This window comes from Ambystoma mexicanum, chromosome 6p (genome assembly GCF_040938575.1).
Source record: "Ambystoma mexicanum isolate Mex_15411 chromosome 6p, UKY_AmexF1_1, whole genome shotgun sequence".
NCBI lineage: Eukaryota > Metazoa > Chordata > Amphibia > Caudata > Ambystomatidae > Ambystoma > Ambystoma mexicanum.
In genome coordinates, this window is record NC_090935.1 from 403,425,651 (window position 1) to 403,445,321 (window position 19,671).

The following is a 19,671-nucleotide window of genomic DNA, read 5'->3' on the forward strand; positions in this document are numbered from 1 at the left end:
TAAGAACAGACTAAATCAGTGACTCGCCCCCTGAACCTTTAACGAGTCTAGCAATTATTGTATAGAATTCCAGAAAGACAAATTATGTGTTATTCTTATTCTTTCTTATTTAGGGTCACTGCTCAAAGTGATACACCTGTGGAACACCCTGTTTTTAGGAGGCCTGAACAAAAAAGCCAGCCACTCCAGAAACAAAGAGCCACATGGCGCTGGCCACAGTTCAAGAGCTTACATAAAAAAAAGAATATTTAATTTTTTAGAGGTAGCAAGGGAGACCTCAGGGGTTGCAAGTGTGACACCTGGCGACCCACACATGACATCCCTGCTCCGTGGCATGGCAACTCTTCTGACAAGAGGTGCCCTGTGTGCATAGAGCCAGAAGAGGACCTTGAAGATTCTCCTTAGAGAATTTGGCTTTTCCCGTGCCGCCTAGCACTACTCTTTCTGCTATCTGCACATTCATCTCAGACAGCATGTGTGTTGCAATATGTTAGGCAGGCATTGTATTGAAGAAACCGCATATCAACTGTATAAATACCATAAGAATTTGGGGTAATTACATCTGCCTCCTGCGATCCATGGGATTATTATCTATTTTTTAGCATAAGATCTAATGTCTCCTGAGTGCCCTTTGCAGACAAATAAAGGTCAAAGGCGAATAGTTGTATGGAATTTAGGGAGTCTATGCGAAACTCTTGTACCCATTATATGGTGCTTCTAATTAATACAGCAACCTCGCATGCCAAATAAACCTCAGCTGTGACTTGAAGCAGCCTCTCGATATGCTACACTGTTTGCCGACCACGGACCGGATTATGAAGCTCCTGAGGGTGCGACGCTTCTCCCCGGAGTATCATGGGCTCACTGCCCATTAGTAGCACTGCCGCCCATCACGTACCGGACAGGGAAGAGAGGTTGGCCAGATCCATAGGCCGACACGCGTCATTCAGTCATGGAATGACGGTGACACAGAGAGATGCCATCTTGCCTGTCCTCACACCCATACCGGAGGCGCAGCCACCCGCACAAGATCAAGACCACCTGGGACTTTGGCTGCCAGCTTTGCTGCAGTCTGCTGAGCTACAGTGCCTGTGGTTTACACCTTCACAGAGATGGTGATTGAAGCATTTCCGGGACACGCCAGAGGTCCTGATCACTTTAGGATTGGCCCTGTCGGTGACAGACTGCAGCAAATACCAGGTGGCTCCTGCTTTACTATTTCTGATATACAGGGATGCCCTATATCGCGGGCCTGTCCCTGTCTGCAATATCTGCTTCTGATCTCCCGCTTAGCCCTGCTCCCTGAAACTTCACCAGTTTCTCTAGCGGATTGAGTTGGGCACAGTGCGGATGCCATCGGAGCCATGGGGTGTGTGGTGGTGCAGCGAACGCGCCCGCTAGTACTTGCACTTCCGGTGTCAGGAACACTAAGCCCACAAGCAGGCAAACAGATCCACCTTTGTGCCTCTTCTTAATGCCGGGAAAAAAAACAGATCTACCTTCATCAGGCTGCGTAAACCGCACTCGGCTTGTGAACTGTGAGCTGTTAAGCACTGCAAGCAAGGTGGGGGCTGTGCTATACAGTCATTGTTGTGCTCCTGCCCTGAGGTACAGTGAGCCAGAGCCGGTCTTATGGCGCATAGATGTGACCTGCAGTAGGAAGCACCAACGGTGGAGAGACCCTCAGACTGAGCGCCCGGTGCGGCGTGCAGAAAATTATAGTGACATTTAAAATCCTTTGTTTTATCAGGGAATGCTCCAACTGATGGAAGGGAGTATTTTCAGTGGTCTGCTAGTTGGGCAGGTAATGCCACTGATGTGTTGGCAATCTGTGTTCACTGAACTGTGGTGTGTGCCTCCAAACTAGGGAAAGGGTGGTAACATGATGATTGTAGTTTGCAAACTAGACACAACATTGGGAAGCGCTGCAGACTGCACTTTGGTTTTGGGGACAGATGCCTCTGGATTAACTGTGGGTTCTTGAGTTTTGTGGCACCATCGGTTGTGGTGCTGGACTATGGTTATGGCGATGCAGCAGCCGTGAACGTTCACCAGGAGAAGCTGAAGGGTGGTGGTGGCAACTTGGTGAAGAGGAATACTATTTTCCCCTACATGTCAAAGGCAGATGGTGTTACAACTACGTGTGCGAACTGGCAGGCCGACTAGCTACACAAGCCATTATCCTGGCCATGATATGATATAAGTCATTTATAACGTGCCTGTTTCTAGGCATGACAAGATGAGGTAGGGAGGATAGAAGGAGGACAGAACAATGATATTACTAGGCATTGTGCAAATCAGATCTCGCAAGTGTGGGTGACAAGAGCAGGTGAAGTGCAGGGATTGGTAGGGATTGGTAGGGGAGGGGAGAGTGCAAAGTAACTCATAAGTGCTGCTGGGAGTTGGCCCATAAGTGCAGATAGTCAGGAGACTGTAGGGTTGTAGATACAGTCCCTTAAGTAGTTGGGAGGTCCGGAGGCAGTGCAAGGGCAACTGGTCGAGCAGGAGCCTGGTCCCATAAGTTCAGTGGATGGACAGGTAACCAGTATATGCAGCAGACAGGGACATCAGCAAGGGAGAGGGAGAGAGAAAGCGGAAGCGAAAGGGAAGGCCTTGAGTTGCTTCTGGAACCTTAGATGGTCCTGCTCAAGTTTGAGAGAGGCAGGGAGGCTGTTCCAGAGGGATGCCCCAGCCGAGGACAGAGATCTGCCTCCCACTCTCTGCCTGGAGAAGCGTCTGACCCTCAGAGAGTTGGAGGTGGATGAGCGAATGGCTCAAGAAGGATGATGCTTAGGATGAGAAAGTTGGATGTAGTGTGGTTCCCGGCTGCAGAAAGACTTGTGGACGATGGAGAGGGTCTTGAACTTGATTATTGCAGCCACAGGGAACCAGTGAAGAGATTTCAGGCCTGGAGTGATACAATCCCTGGGCTTGAGGCCAAGGGCAAGTCTCACAGTCCTGTTCTGGATTAGATGTAAAGGGCGAAGAGTAGAGGCAGGCATATTTAGAAAGAGGCTGTTGCAGTAGTCCAGACTAGAGAGGACCAGGGATCTAGAGACAGTGAGCTTATGGGGGAAAGTGAGAAATGCAAGAATACCTCTGAGGAGGTGCAGCTGTTAGTGTGACTTCTTAGAGACATAAGAGATGCAAGGATAGAAAGAGAGGGTGGAGTTGAAGATGACACCAAGGTTCTTAGTTTCACAGGAAGGAGCAGGTAGAGCGCCCCGGGTGGTCGGCCATAGTGAGGGCGGGAAGGTGGGAACAGGTGTCATTGGAGGCACACCATTCCTGAATAGTGGACAGACAGTCTGGTATGAGAGAAGGAGCAGAAGAGGCTAAGGGGAGCATGAAGGAGAACTGGGTTTCATCTGCACAACACTGAAAGTTAGAGCAGAAGGTAGAGATGCGGTGGGCCAGAGGTGCCTTTAGTGGATAAAGAGCCTGGGAGAGAGGTTAGACCCCTGGGGAACACCACAAGTAGAGAGAGGAATAGAAGAGAGGAAAGACCCAAGTTGGACCTGGGAGGGTTGATCGGTGAGAAAGGATGGGGCTGTGGTTTGTCATTTGAGTTGGGGATTCCGCTCTGGAGGGAACCTGGTGCTGATTTGGATATTGCACCCAGTTAGGTTGCAATATTTGCACACTTGTGTATAGGCGCGTTACAAATACCATATCATATCATACCACCACCACATTCAGGAACTGTGACTCGTCTCACGGGGGTTGGTTGAGGAGCTACGGATGTCTCTGTGAGGATACAGCCTAAATGTTCAGCCTTGCTACCAAATGGTGAGCAAGGTGTTCCTGTGCGACGAGGACTGCTGCTTACAAGGCTTTTGCCTTGCTACTCCTCCTCTTGGTGCACCTTGTTCATCTGCATCTGTCTTGCTGCTAGGTCTTCTGGCACTAATGTTCATATTCCGGAGAAGGGTTCATCCCACCAGAGTCACCTTCCTTCCTTTGTCTACGCCTGTCTTGCTGTTAGTCACCCTAGTGAGTTCATCGTGCATTGTGCAGTTTGTCCGTCTCTTCCTCTCTCTCCCCTTACATCCCTCTGCCCTCTCCCTCCATGGTGCTCATCATCTTCACTATCTATTCTAACTGCTACTCTATCACCTATTCTACCTCTCTCTCGAAGCCTGGAAGAACAAAGTTCAAAAAAGATCTACTGGTCTCCAATCCAGGCCTGCCCATTGTTGACACCTATGTCAATGCTTCTTCCAGGCAGACTGTCACAGACATTCTCTTTGCCCTTCCCTCTCTGGACCTATGGACACCCCACATGTTCTCTGTCCTCTCCCTTTTCTTTGCGTTGCCCATTAATGGCGGCACCAGATGGTATGTACTCTTGGCATGCTTCTCATCCTGTAGGTCATCCTCCTTCTTGATAGCCATCTTCCATATCTCTTCAACTTCCTCTGTCTGACACCCATCTTGCCCCTTCTCCATGACAGATGGGTGTAGCACATCCCTGTACCTCTCCCCAGAAGACCTTCAAAGGTGGCAAACGGCTTCACCTAGCTACCCTCAACTCGTACTCTGCTGTTAGCACTTCTCTGATTTCTGTCTCCCTCTTGAAGACTTTGACCTTTATGTTCTCACTCTCACTGAGACATGGTTCAGTGCCAGCTCTGCCACTGCTTTTGACACTCTCCTCCCTGGGGGCTATAAGATCCTCCATAAGCCCAGCCCCTATCGGTCTGGAGGTGGAGTGGCCTTGAAGTTCCCTGAATGGGTCCATTCTACTATCATTCCCACTCAGACCTACTCTTCATTCGAATGCCACATCTAAAGGCTTGGTGTCTCTACAACCCTCTCGTTGACTCTCGCCACCATCTACAGGACTCCTGGTCTGGTCTCCCTCTTCCTCTTGGAGTTGTCTGACCTCTCCTCTTCTCTTCTTGCCTCCACCTAAAAGATTCTCCTCCTCGGAGGCTTCAATATTCACCTTAAATCTCCTGACTCTGCCACTGGACTCTTCTGCAGCCTCTGTAACTTTCTTTCCCTTACCATTTATCCCTCCGGTCTGACGCACATACCTTGGTTGCTCTCATCTCAGCAGAAATCCCCATCTCCAACCCTCTCACTACACTTCTTTCCTGGTGTGAGAATGCTTTCCTGTCCTCTCTCCTGGATATCTAAGGTCCCCCGGCTAAGCCTCTGCCTGCATTGCCAGTCTCCTTCTCCATCATTCGACCGATGAAGTGAGTGTCAGTTGATGCCTTTGCTGCCACTTTCAATCCCCCACCCCCGTCCTGTCACGAACTCCCATACTGACTCTGCCCTTGCTAATCTTTACCTCTCTATCACAACCTGAGTGGACATCCTTGCCCCTGTCATGAGGATCTGCATGAAGGCTGCCTCCAAGGGCAAGACCTGGTATGACTCTGGCCTAGCCTCTCTGAGTTGCAAGTGCAGAATTGCTGAGCGGAGGTGGCAAGCATCAGGAGCATCCTCCGACAGACTGGACTGCCGCCTCCTCCAAAGGCAATACAGACTCTCCATCTGCTTGAAGAAAATGCCCCATACCTAAGCCTGCATCTCTGGGGCCACTAACAACACAGGCAAACTGTTTTAAATCTGCAAGGAACTTGCAAATCCTAATGCAATCTCCTCCTCTCCCCTGCCATCCCTGACGCTCTGTACTTCACAGGCCTTGCACTTCTTAACTAAAGCTCAGGACTTCCTGTACTCACTCTCCTTCCCTCCCTCCTCCCACCCCACCTCTCAGTCCTCCCTTGGCCCTCGTGTCCCCTTTCCCTCCTACTCTCCTCTTTCTCACCCATAGCACTGGATGAGGTCTCTAGACAAGTCCTCTCTATCAAAGTCTCCTCCAAACAGGTGCTCCCTTGCTCCTCCAGAGCTATCAATGACAACATTGCCTCCCTTGCACCAGCCTTGGCCAATTTTTGTAATCACTAATTTGCTACTAGCTCCTTCCCTCTACCCCTCAAGCACTCCCTTCTGCATCCTCTCCTTAAAACGCCCGATGCTGACCCCTCCTGCCTGGCTAACTACAGCCCTATCTCCATTACCCCGTTCCTGGGCAAAATCCTGGAGAATCTGGCCATCTCCCAACTGATCCAACATACTGAATCTGTTGGTTGCCTCCACCACCACCAGTCTGGCTTCAGAGCATCCAGAGGCAGGAAAGCTGCTCTACTGAACACCTGTGTTGACTTGCTCTCAAATCGAGATTCCAACTCTACATCTGTTCTTATCCTTCTGGAGCTTTCCTCTATCTTTGACATGGTCAACCATGCAACTCTGACAAATCGGCTCTGTGACGCCCTTGGCATCACAGGCCTGGCACTGGACTGGTTGACCTCATTCCTCTCCGACTAACCTTCCCAGGTCCAACTGGGCCCATTCTCTACCCAATCAAACTCTGCTACCTCCCTCAAGGCTCTATCATCACACCATGGCTCTTCAACATCTCCCTCGCCCTTCTGGCCTGCCTGATCTCCTCATTGCCTCCTCACTTCCAGTGTTATACAGACGACATGCAGCTCTCCATCAAGCTTCTGTCTACTTTCTCCTCTTCCTCCTCTCTCATCCCTGACTGTCTGACTGCTATTCAGGCATGGTGTGCTGCCAATGATATCTGCCTTAATGCCAGTAACACTGAGATCCTTCTCATTGGGACCACAGCTCCTTCCATCCTTTCTACCCTCTGGCTGCTCTCTATGGATCTGCTCTGCACACCCTCTTGTGAGTCAAAAAACCTTGGTGTCATCTTTGACTCCTCTCTAACCTTCTCTCCTCACATCGCGGACCTTGCCAAGAAGAACCACTATCAGCTGCACCTCCTCAGAGGCATTCTCCCTTTCCTCACCTTCACTCAGAAACTCAATGTCACCAGAGCTTTGGTTCTTTCTAGGCTGGACTACTGCAACAGCCTCTTAGTCAATCTCCCTTTATCTGCCCCCTTCAACTAATCCAGAATAGGACTTTGAGATTTACCCGTGGCTTCAAGCTCAGGGATCTCATCTCTGCAGCCCTAAAATCTCTCCACTGGCTCCCGGTTACTGCTAGGATCAAGTTGAAGACCCTCTGCATCATCCACAAGGCTTTCGTGGGCCTGGGAACATGCTACACCAAACTCTCCCCCCCTAAATACCTCCCTGCAAGAGCCCTTCGATATTCTAGCTCTAACTCTCTGCAGATTAGACACTTCTCTAAGCAGCGAGTGGTGGGTATATATGTCTCATCAGCAGGAGCATCCCTCTGGAATGGTCTCCCTGCCCCTCTTAGGATCTCCTTAAGTCCTGGAAGCTCCTCAAAACCATTTTCCTTCCCTCTCCCCCTCCCTCGCTGTCTGCTGCAGTGACTGGCTGCCTGGTTCTGTGAGAAACCTTCCGGTGTCTCCCTAGCTAGTCCCCAGGGATCAGTCATCCAGGTGGCCAGGACATGGCCATTGCTATTGGGTCCAGTTGTTGGGGGTGGACCAGTGAGGTAGGATCACCTAGATGAGGGGTCCTCGGGTAGTGGGAATGAGACACTGATGGGTGAGACACGGTATCCCCTTCTTTCAACACCTTTTCCCCATCCTCCCACTTAGGACATTCAAAAACACTGCCTCCCCCCTTTTTTTGACACAAACACTTTTGTACAACACGCAAGAGAACGGACTAACACCAGAGCCTTTTACCTGACATGTCCCAATACAAGGGTCAGGCAAAGTCAGGTAATTGATCAGAATCTCACACACACCTGATAGGCCTTTCCCTTTCCCACAGGGTGTCAGGTCCAGGTTTAAACTCCCCCTTCTCCTCACCTGAGACTTCCGAAGAGCTCTCCTTAAGTGTAGCTTCCGACTTCTTTGGGTTCTTCTTCTTCTTGGAATTGTCTTCCTTAAGCTTCCCACCTCTTCTGTCGTGTAAGTAAGGTCTGGCCCCTCCAGAGGCCACCGTGACAGAGTTGAGAACCTGCCTCCGGGAGCCCCCCGGGGGGCCAGCCTCGTCCCAGGGAAAAAGCCGGAAGGCAGAAAAAACCCTGGATATGGTGATATTCAGATGGATGGATGATTCCAAAGACCAATAGTCCAACGAGTGTAACAATAGATTCAGTGAGAAGGCTGATAATTACCCATCCGGGAATGGCAGAATGGCAGAAAGAATGGGGATGGCAGAAAGAAAAGATAACCTAAGAAACAAATGCTAAATAGCCAAACAATAAAAAGACTGGAGACAAAGAAACGGGAGACTGGAGACGGCAAGCGCCGTGAAAGTATATAAAAAAAAGGAAGTCACAAACGGGGAAGAACGGCAAACGCCGTGAAAGAATTTACAAAGGAGTAGGCAAAAATAACGGTAGATAAGAATACAGCGAACGCCGTATGAAAGGGAAGAACAGCAACAAAGAATAAGTAGGACTGAAAATGCACAGGCACAGGAAAACAGAACAAGGAAAAAAGCGTAGAAAAGTATTCTAGCTAAGTCACAAGAGTACGAGCGAAGTAACGGGAGGGTAAACAGATACAACGCACTGGAGGAAGGGGCGGAGTCGGCAGTTATAGGGTTAGCCGCCATGTTGGATGAGGACTAGAGCATGACTCTGAGCAAGTTAATGCCGCCAGTAGTTCCAAAGCCTCCACCCGCCGATCCTGACACAGGGCTAAAAAGTGGCGCAAGAGAGCACAGTAAGAGCAAGGCTGACCGCACGGCGAGACAGTTATCCAGGCACGGCAGTTAAAGAGGAGGAGAAAGGGGGCAAATATCGAGAGGCTAACAAGGAGAGACACAACCTTGCCCTTTTTGATGCAGACCCGCAAAACCTCTGCAGAAGGAATCGTAAGACCGAGGACAATAGCTCAAGTGTGTTGCAGCAGATGTCTGCGGTGCACGGAGCGTGCCTATGCTGATAAGCAGGAGCAATGGAAACTCCTGCTACCATGGTACAGGCCATGACTCTAGAAACAAGGAAAGCCAGGAGATTCATCACATCCAGTGAGTCGAAGGGAAAGATGATAAGAACCAAACTGTGTTAAATGAAACTCGCAAAAGTGGCATATTGAGAAGAGTTCAAAGAACTATAAAGTGTTGAGGGAAGACCAGCTGCAGAGGGAACTGGCACCACGTGGGTGCTAACTCGATAGACTCTGGTTAATCCAGAAGTGATAAAACTACATATTTCCAGAAGGCCGTAGGAGAGCGTGCCAAGACAGGTCAAAGTAGTCATACAGGAGATCTAGCAAACTCTCTGTACAATCGAAAGCCTTTGACCTAAGAACCAGGGAAGTGAATCCTGCATTATGAGAAAGCAAGGGAAGTGAATCCCAACAACATTGAAAGCAAACATGAATGTGAAGTTGACTAGAGTGAATCCACCGGAGAGAGGCTGACGAAAAGGGGGCAAAGTCTAAAGTCCCAAGAAACAGTGTGTTGAAAAGGTGAACCCGGCAGAGGGATGTCCACTGGACTGTTTATAAAGACATTGAGAATTGTGAACAAGAAAAGCCATAGTGAACCCGGTGGAGGGAGGCTGAGAATTGACAGGGGCCTGAGCCCAGAAGAGGGGGGCCCAGGAGTGAGGAATCCTCACCCTAAGTGTCATAAAAAAATGAACTATCATTTGTTAAAGGAACTTTATTTTCTTATTGTGAGTACATCAGGTCCTCGAAGGCAAGAGACTTTCAGGAGAAACGAGACTTGGCCATCAACGGCCCTGTTAACTGAAAGCTTGACTGTCGTCTCATGCCGGGGAGCCTTCTGCGTTTACTGTGCTCCAAGATCCTACCTTGCCCTGTGCTCAAAACATGGGGAAGGGAGACCCAGGCTACCGCATGCTGACATATTATTTGTGAACACTTCTTTCTTTTCTTGAAAACGATCCACACCCTTGTTGTATTAGTTGTAAGGATTGGCAATAGGTGTTTCTTGGTATAGGCCCTTTTGATTTGACATGATGCCAGTAGCAATGCCTTATTTTTCATTTGATGGTTGATGCGTACTCCCATCTTAGATTTAGGTTTAGATTAGGCATTTTTCCAGACTGCATACAGTTAAATAAACACCATTGAGCAGTGATTACTTGCGTCTGTCTTTACTGTTGCCACCATGAGTTCCTTTCCCTCTGAGTTCTACAGAGCACCAGGCCCCGCCGCTCAGTTCACCCCCTCTCCTTGCACTTAGCATGTGGACCCTGCACCCCAAGCAACCCCTTTCACTTGCCCTCCTGGCCTCCCCTTAGCACTAGCCTAGCCCCTGTGGCCCACCCCCCCTCATGCTTCCCCCCTTTTCACTTGCACTCTCTGCTCTTTACCCTGAACTTCCCTTCCCACCCTAGCACTGCGTATTTCGCACAGACCGGCACTCTCCCAGTCGACTACCTATCCCTCGCACTTCTTGTTGCTGCACTTGCATGATCCGAATGTCACAAGATCTAGTAGGACCGTAGTGTTATCTTTCTCCCTTGACCCCCGCTTTTTTTTGTCTTGTGGTCCCTTGAAACACCCTTTGTTGTATAGGCGCCTTTACAAACACCCAATAAAAAAAAAATCCAATAAACTAACACTTGAGGCCAATTTTGAACACGTATTAAAATCCAGATTTTGTTGAACAATGGTTAATCAATAGCACCTCTTCCATATGCAGGATATGTAACGGTATATTAAATAGTGACTGGTTGATCATCACTTCACAACACCCTAATAAATTGGTACCTAGCCGAGGCAAGCATACGATTGACAACTGGACGCACAGCGAAAGATGGACGTCATTGTTAATGTTAATGCCCTCTTCAATCAGATCCTATCTGTTTTTTACTGTTTATAATTAGCTGTCATTTTTTCATCAATCTGCAGATATGGGGATTAATATATTTAATATATGTATAGCTGTGTTTTAATTGTATTTATTGTTGTATTTATGGCTCACAGCTGAATAAAGTTTATATTGATGAAAATCATAATTCAATGAATCTCTCCCCTACTTAGACAGATCCACTCACTCTCTTCTACAAACTGGCTTCCACTAGAACAGATGTGTCACTATAATGCACTTGTATGGCAGCACAGTATGGCTGGAACTATGGCCCTCTAATATGCATATTCAAGAATCTGGCAGAGATATAAAGCTCACTCAAGACAGTCCTAAGAAGATATGGGAGAAAAACAAAGTCTTAGGTAGAGATGAAATAAAATATACCAGGGCAAAGAACTTGAATAAGAGTGGCAGGAAAATGTTACGTAAAGAAGATTAAAACGAGAGAAAACTGAGGAAAGGGAATAGATGGGGTGCACATGGTAGAATGGGATTGCCTTTGAGGGGATGGAGCTGTCTTTACTGTGACTACCCATAATGGGGGCATACCTTATCCCTCAAGTTTGCAACCTGGGGCAAGCTCTCAACACTGGCTTCCCGTTCATACCACAGGTAAGTACATTCACAACGACCACATCAGGTGGGGGAACTTTCTATTGTTACAGACCACCCTAACACCTTGCTCATTGTTGGCATCACCTCCCACATTGACTAAAGCAAGGTGTGATACGCCGGACTCCTTGCATAAATATGCACTAACTGGAGCAAGTTAATAACGTCCGCGATTTCCTAAACCAAGGTGTGATGAGTTCTGACACATCTCCCTGTCGGCAACATTTCGAGACTGGCTGCCAGTGAAGCAGTGGATATACTTGGGGGTTTTCTGCCTGACCACAAAGACGATCATGGCTGATCACCAACGTTTCTATCCAACGTGTTCTCGCACTAGGAGCTGGCCAGATGCTTAAAGTCTCCCACACCATGCAGAGATAGTAGTGTTCAGTGACATGATGAGGTCTCAAACAAGCAAAAAAAAATGGAGCACTCCAAGTGTGGTAGAGTTTGAAAAATAATCTCCATTGGCCTCTCACTACGAAGACAAGTCTGATTTTGGAGTGATGACGTAAGTACACCTTTTTTTAATACTGAAAACGGGAATATTCCCTGCATACTGACTTGGACAGAGTGCTAGCGTTTCTGCAATAACACACCCAGCTGCTATTCGGTCTTCTCTCTCTATCCAGGTCGTTCATACGGCAACATTGCTATGGATGACCAGTGTCAATAAACAAAAATAGTTTTTTATAGTCTATATTCAACAAACTAGTTCATTAGTATGTTTTGGAATAGGTAATATTATTTCCCAATACTTGCACAATAATACTCAAAGCAATAACTGTATTAAATAATTCAAAACTCCTGGCTGGTTTCTAAGCTAAGGCTTAGCCCACTGAGCTATCTGACCACTAACCTCCCACCAAGAAGTCAGCGCTATTTCAATTACAGAATTTAAGGAATATAAAACACTTTTTAAGGAAAAATGCACTGTACTCATTACACTAACTCTGGTCACGAACATAGTTCAAAAAGTTAACTTGATCTTGGCAGGGCTGGCCTTAGCTCTGGCAGCGCATCTCTAGGGCTGGCAACCCCCACGCCAGCTCGGGAAGCCCATGAAAGACTCCCGCGAGATTACAAGGCTGGGGGCTATTGTGACGCCCCAGGGGACCACCCAGTTCGCCCGGGCCTTAAGCCAGCCCAGGATCTTGGTATTCAGTTGAAATAGAGATGTACAAAGTGCGGAGACACACATTTTTTTAGACAATATACAATGCTGGTTTTCACCCCTCAGGTACCTTTTTATAGGATGCTTGAACTGCTTCCTTGAAGGACGAGGTAGATGTAGTTTTTGTCCGCGTCTTTCTGGAAAACAATAATGGGATTCCTGAGGAACTCCTTCCAGAGCCGCTGTGAGATCCTTGATAAGAAGTGGCATCGTTCAGATTGATGAGATCATTGAAGAAATCAGATTCCACCTCATCTTCATCATTTTCAACCTCGAGGACAAGAATAAGAATAATATCTTTATAACCAGTCATTGGACAGCCGGAAAGCAAATGTTATGCTCGCATTACACATTCCTATCAATTTACGCTCACGGCGCAAACATACTACAATGTTAGCATCTGCAAACAGATGGGAGGTATTTTGTAAAACAGAAATGGGATCATTCTTAAAAGTGGAGATTCGTGTAATTCACATCAGCACTATATATCCTTCCATGCATGTGGCGCACACTCATTACCTCCAGGTCCCTCTTCATCACCCGAGTGCTTACTCTATGAGGCTTCCCACTTCCCTCACTGAAACCCATCCAACGTCTTCTTGTCTTCTTCAGGCTACGCCCCACTTCCGTGGTGCCTAAAGCCCCACTTTACCAACAAAACCCCAGTTCCTTTGTTCCCTGCTGCAGACAGGGAGCCAGGCATGCTACTTGACTCCATGCTGATACTTTCTCTTTGTTGCTGGGTACTAGAGGGAACCATTGGTACTTACCTTGAAACCTTGTTGGCTGCAGAGTGGCAGGATATTGGGCCCAGTCCTCAGTTCCAAGATGAGGGGTTTGTTGAGAAGAGGTAGGAATGGGCAAAGTCAGCATGCAATTATTGCGGAGGGCGGCCTAGGATTTGCCATAGTGGGTGGTTCCTTCGAATGTATGTTCGTAGGTACGGTAAATGAGATGCTATTGTGGTCTGAACACGGACAAGGCTCATTAGAGATGATGCCTAGGTTACAATGAAGGTCTGCTAAACAGTCTAGGATTCGTACTTTGTAACAATGATGACCGCCAGTACTCCAGGTAAGTTCTCAGTGTCTTTATTGTCCATGTCCTGTACTCCTCCATAAGACACAGGTATGGTAGGGGACACAAGATGACAAGGGAAACACCAGGCTCACCCCCACACCCATCTTCTCTGCTCACAGCTGCTCTCTCTCTGACCAACCGTCACCCAGCAGAACACTTCCACCACATTATTCCACAAGCAGACAACCTCACAGACACTGCTACTCAGTAAGCCACATTACTACATCCTTCATTGTGGGTTAGACTCAATATCTGTTGCGTGAAGCCAAGAGCTTCAATGGTGTTTGTTAGTGCAAGGGCACTTAAGTCTAATGGGTCATTAAAGCCTATTTGTAGGTCGCCTAGGAACAAGATTTGCGAAAAGTCATTTTCGTATGATAGGATGCGGCCCAGTGGCCTGTAAATTAGATGCAGTCTCACTGTGATGTTGTTGGAGAGGGACAATTTTTTTGAAAGTAGTTCCCCTGATTTCAAGGCATAGTTATTAGATTCTCAGAGTATGAGAGAATCTTTGACTATAAATGCTACCTCCCTACCCCCCTTTGGCATCTGGTTTATCCTTCCTTAGGATTGTGAAGTAGTCTGATATGGCTAAAGAGAGGGCAGGACCTGCCACAGCATGCACCCAGGTTTCTTTAATGGTTAAAGAACTTGTTCTTGGAAATTAGGTTGACATGTGCTATGAGTGATCTAGTGTTGATCAATACAGCATTGAGTGGTCTGGATAAGAGTAGTGAATTGTGTCCAGGGGCCATGAGTGGGTTAGGTTGAGTTGTGACCGCTAATGCAACTGGGTTGTCTAAGGCTTGTGAGGGGGTTTCAGTAGGCAGGATGGTTGGTTCAGTTGTTGAATCAATGGCAGTGTGGCGGTCATGCAAAAAAGGCGGTGAGCCGGTGGTTGCACCCTCTGCCTGATTTACTCTATTTGTGGTTACATTAAGGTGTCAGTAGGATCTCTTTAAAGGAGTTGCTAAGGTGACATTCTCAGTTTCGTTTGTGCTTGTCATGGCTATGGAAGCTGGAAAGCTCTATAGTTGTAGAGACTGCTGGTGTGATCACACTATTTGGTGCAGTTGCTATCAGAGGGGTATAGGGTGTCATGGCTAGAGGCACTAGCTTCAGAATCTTATATTGCAGCATTGGAAGTGTCGGCCTAGGGGCATTGAATGGCAGCAGGGACAGTGCTAATATAGGCTTACTAAGTTGTAGCATTGGCCGAGTTAACATTTCAAAGGAAGGTAAAGTTAAGGTTACTGAAATACAACATTGGATGTGTTAACATAGGAACAGTACGTGGCAGTATTGTTGGTGCTACCATAAAACCATTGATATACACCATTAGATGTGTCATAAATGGTCCAATAGATGGCAAGACAGACGGGGCTAAGACATGGCTAAAGAGTGGCAACGTTGAGTCCTTCTGTGATGATACTGGTGACAGCAAGGTAGCAACTAGCGGTCCATTTACATTTTCATAGGAAGGACACAATTGACTGCGTTGTATAATTTCCAAGGCCCTGCACTGATACAGCAAGGAAGAGGAGGAGCATCCAGTACAAAGACCATAGCTCAAGCGTAAGCGGAGCATATGTGGAGTGTTGGTGAGTGTTCTGCAGCATTCTACGAGTTATCTTGATCTTTTTTCAGTGGCCCTGCACTGATACAGCAAGGAGGAGGAGGAACATCCAGTACATAGACCAATGCTCCAGTGTAAGCGGAGCGTATGTGGAGTGTTGGTGAGTGTTTGCGAAGTGAGAGCAGGGACAGCGGGTAACACTGTCTCATAGCCTCATAGCCTCCTGAATCTAACTAGGTGGAGGAGAGACCTTTTGTGCAGAAAAAACACACTCCACCAGTCTCCGCTGCGAGTGCTGGGGTGGAAAGCGACCAGACTGGGAAAGGCCAGCCTCGGAAAGGCTGCTTGTGGTGTCCCTGACTACCCTGTGCAAACGCAAAGCAAGGTTTGCTCTGCCGTGCTGAGAGGACATACTGCAAGGAGATACTGCGAGGAGATATACTTGGAGGAACGTGAGGGATGTGATGTCTCCATGCCAGTCTCTGGTCCTCACACAGGAAATCGGAAAAAATGAACTGCAGTGCTTTCTACCGTTAGCAAGAACCGATCTCAAGAAATGGACCCAAAGGAGTGTGAAGAAGCAGAGATAACTATCAACCCGCACCCGGCTAAGAGTTTTGAGGTGAGTGAGAGATGTAATGGATATGCAAGTGAAAGTGACAGTGAGGCACCTGTTCCTTCAATTCCCTTAACTACTTCAATGCCTTTTGCTCTCAAAATGCATGCTAAGGAGGGGATAGAGGCCTCTCTGCCTGTGCCTGTGCAGGTCTCCAACTCCCCTTGTCTGACTGATCCCATGGGACTTGAAGGCAGCATGCTTTGTGGACCGGAACCTGCCCATGCATTTATGGAAAGAACGGAGAAAGACAAACAGAGTTATGCCCCATAGAGAGGCAAATGCTGCTATGATATGAGTAGATGTGAATAAAGACCATATGGTGGTTGTACAGAAAAATCAAAATGACTGATTGGAAAACAATGATGCCCACTGCGGCTATACTATTCAATCTTTACATCTCAGATTTAAAAAAATGCCCCACTCATAGGGCAAACTGTACCACCAATTCTAAATGGTAAAAATATTTCTTGGATGGTCTATGCTGATGATCTTGTCCTGTTGGACAAGACCCCAATCGGCTTGCAGCGAAGGCTAAATGATGTGTTGGCCTATTTCACCATCAATGGGCTAACAAATAATACCACCAAAACGCAATCTATGTCCCTCCGTAAATTCAGAAAACTGAGAAAAAGCAAGTATTCGCCATATATTGTACCGGAACAACTAAATCAAGTGGAAACCATAAAATACTTTGGAGTATGGATCAATTCGGCCTGGGACAAACATGAATGGGATGAAGCAATTCATAGGAAGGCAAATTCTCTAGCCTGCCAAGCTTTAAGTATCCCTAGAAAGTTTGGGAAATTGGCATTTTATCGTCAAAAGGTTATCCCGATGTTAAAATATGGAGCCGAAGCAGCCCTCAATCTTTGATGGAAAAAATGGTACATCCTTGAGGGACTTTTTTGGAGGAAAGTTCTCACATTACCAAAGTCCTTCCCTATTCCTAGAATTAGATTCAAATTAGCAATTCTGTCAATCCACTCAGTTATTTTTTGGAAAGCCCTTGACTTATACCGGAAAACAATTCTAGAAGAAGACAATTCACCTCTAGATATATTAAAAACAATGAAAATAAACCAACAAAATGGAATTCTGAAACTATGGAAAAACACATGTTCAAATTGGCTAAAAGAGCTAGGTTGCTCAGAAGAATCATTATCCAAGAATCCTGGATCAATAAAAAAAAAATCCAACGGAATGACTGGATACGGATCCAAAAGTTAAAAGAAAAATATAAACTGTCGATCAACTGCCCTGCTGATACACAAGTGCTATTTCAAATGCCGGCTTACTTATGAAGATTCCCCTGTCCGAAATGCCAGAAACCTTTTTATGCGAATAAGACTAAACTTACTACCAACTAGACAAGTTTTAGCACAACGAAAATAACTTGATGGTAAACCAACCCCCTGCAGATTCTGTGTCATTCCTGATCAAAAACAATCATTTCAACATCTTCTGATGGAATGTCATGAACTATCACAGATCAGAGAGAAATACCCAGATCTATTCCAACTTGAACCAACAGCTAAATGCTGAAGAACGTTGGACCTCATTTTTTTTAGGAGAAAATTAATAATACATTTTCAGGATTCTGCAATTTTTGATGTAAGTAACAACATTAAACGTTTTCTGAAACTTTAATGGGGACACTATAAAAATTGCTGAAATCATGTTACGAATTAGATTGTCAACATGGAAATGAAAGATACATGATTTCTTGCAAATCTAAACCATGATAATGGAGATTACTATGCTAAAGCAATGGATAGTTTGATTTCAATTTGATGTCATAGGAAATTGCGTTTAATTTTGATAATTATGTAACTGATGAAGGATGAACTATGGATGACTCAAGTAAAAGGTTTGTAAAAAAAATAATAATAAATATAACCATGCAGACTCAGCAACTGCCTTGCGGTTGGCAACTGTTCTGTAGCACTATTGTCAATAGGTACTGAAGACTGATTTCGGATATTTTGACAGAACATTCCCCACTGCAGTGATGTTGAATTTGTTCCAATCGACCTGGAGCCCCAATTGTCATAATGTGTTGCACATAAATGTGAGGTGTTCCAAAACCAACTGACCAGATGGGGCCCGCTTCAGCCAATTGCACAGTTGAGGAAATACTAAGAGACCCAGATTATGCATATGCGCCATCACTGGTGCCATCCACTCTGTGAATACCCTGGGAGCTGATCTGGGAACAAAGCAAGGAACATGGAACTGAAAGTGATATTAATGTACCAGAAAAATCAGAAACTGATGATGTGAGTGGCATATTGGCACATGATAATAGTGTGAGGTATCACCATATGGCAAGGGTGTGGAAGCCATAGCTTTTTTAATTTGTATTAATGAATAAATAGATCTCTGAAAAGGGTGATCTGCTAATCAGAATTTTATCAGATCCTGCTCCTTTAATGTAGAGGAGCAACTGTATACCTCTGCAGGATACCCCACCCCCTTCCGCCTATATGTTGGAGGTATGAGACTGTTGTGTGTTTGTCACCAGCCATTGTTCCAATACTGCAGTGTATGTTCGAAAGAAGATACCTGTTGAGACAACCTCACCGAATGTATCCCCAATGTGATGGCAACTAAAGGGAGGAACTCTCTAAAAGAATATGAGAAAGAGCAAAGAAAATAAGCCAGTGACGTCATAAAAAGTATGCACAACATTCCAAAATACTGACTGAAGAGAATGTATAGATCCTAAAGAAACTAATGACGAAGTAAAGAATCAAATGAACCTTTAAATACAAAAAAAGTAGATTACACGTGCACAAAGTGCTGCAGAAAATGAACCTTTCAATAAATGTACAGACGCTGAAATGCAAGGTAGACTAAGTCATCATAGAAGCTGGCTTGACATCTATATCATGAATTTAGTAAGCCAGGACCCATGAAGTAGGAAGGGAAAACTGCATCAGAGCAAGAATAAATAGAATTGTGGCGCTGCAAGACGAGGTTGTCTGGCCTGTAGTCGAGACTGAAGCAGACAAGGTCAGCCATCTATTCTGGAAATTAGTGAACATGCACAGGATGGGTCATCCCTTGTTAAGGTGCAAAGAAAAGAACACCGAGAGTGCCAAGTTTAATTCATTTAGACTATTTTAAACCTGCAAAATGGACCAAATCATGGTCTGCTGTCAGGTGAGCCAAGGAGGAAAATAGAGTTCGAACTAGGAGTCCCGGACATGATAGTGAGTGCTCTCACTCCCATGCATTCTCAAAGGCAAGGATACTTTGGAAGGCCAAGTACAAAAACAATCTTCATGGCAGAAGATATGGGCGATGAGAGATGCTGGACTAATTGGGTGGGGGAGGTAGTGTCATGCCCCATCTCCTTGCACCTGGGTCTGGGCTCACGTGCTGCTAAATGAAACGAATGTTACAAACACGGCACAAGCATGGCAACCAATTATATTAGTCCATATAACGAAGGACCTTATAGTTTGAAGACCAATGAGAAACTGTGTATCTTATGTTTCTGAAGATGACATGTGTTAGAGGTAGGTAGATGTTGTCCATGTGATAATGGACAGCCAATCACAATATTAGCTCCTATAGAAATGTATACTTAGATGTTTCCGTTAGCCAATCCCGACCCGTTATAGGTTTTTCATTATTACCACATAGTGTGACATCTTCTCTGACATATTTTTGGTATAAAAACTAAGTTTTGTGTAAAGATCACTGAGCATCCGTCTGTTAATGTTTCGTTGTAAACTCCCTGTTTTAGATAATTGTTAATAAAACAGTACTTTGGCATCTTACTGAGTTGGTTCTATTATTTGGACTCTGAATTATTCTGTATGATCCCATCCATTAAATATGC

The 19,671-nt window shown here is 46.1% G+C and overlaps 1 protein-coding gene across 1 annotated transcript in view; it reads right to left on the reverse strand.

Annotated features, from left to right (window-relative positions):
- The window catches only part of LOC138511484 (complement component C6-like), a 913,779-nt gene that overhangs the window by 383,763 nt on the left and 510,345 nt on the right, over positions 1–19,671 (reverse strand). Inside the window, exon 7 of the mRNA XM_069627199.1 lies at positions 12,620–12,820. Within this exon, the coding sequence (XP_069483300.1) occupies positions 12,620–12,820 (201 nt within the window). The remainder of the gene's footprint in view (positions 1–12,619; positions 12,821–19,671) is intronic.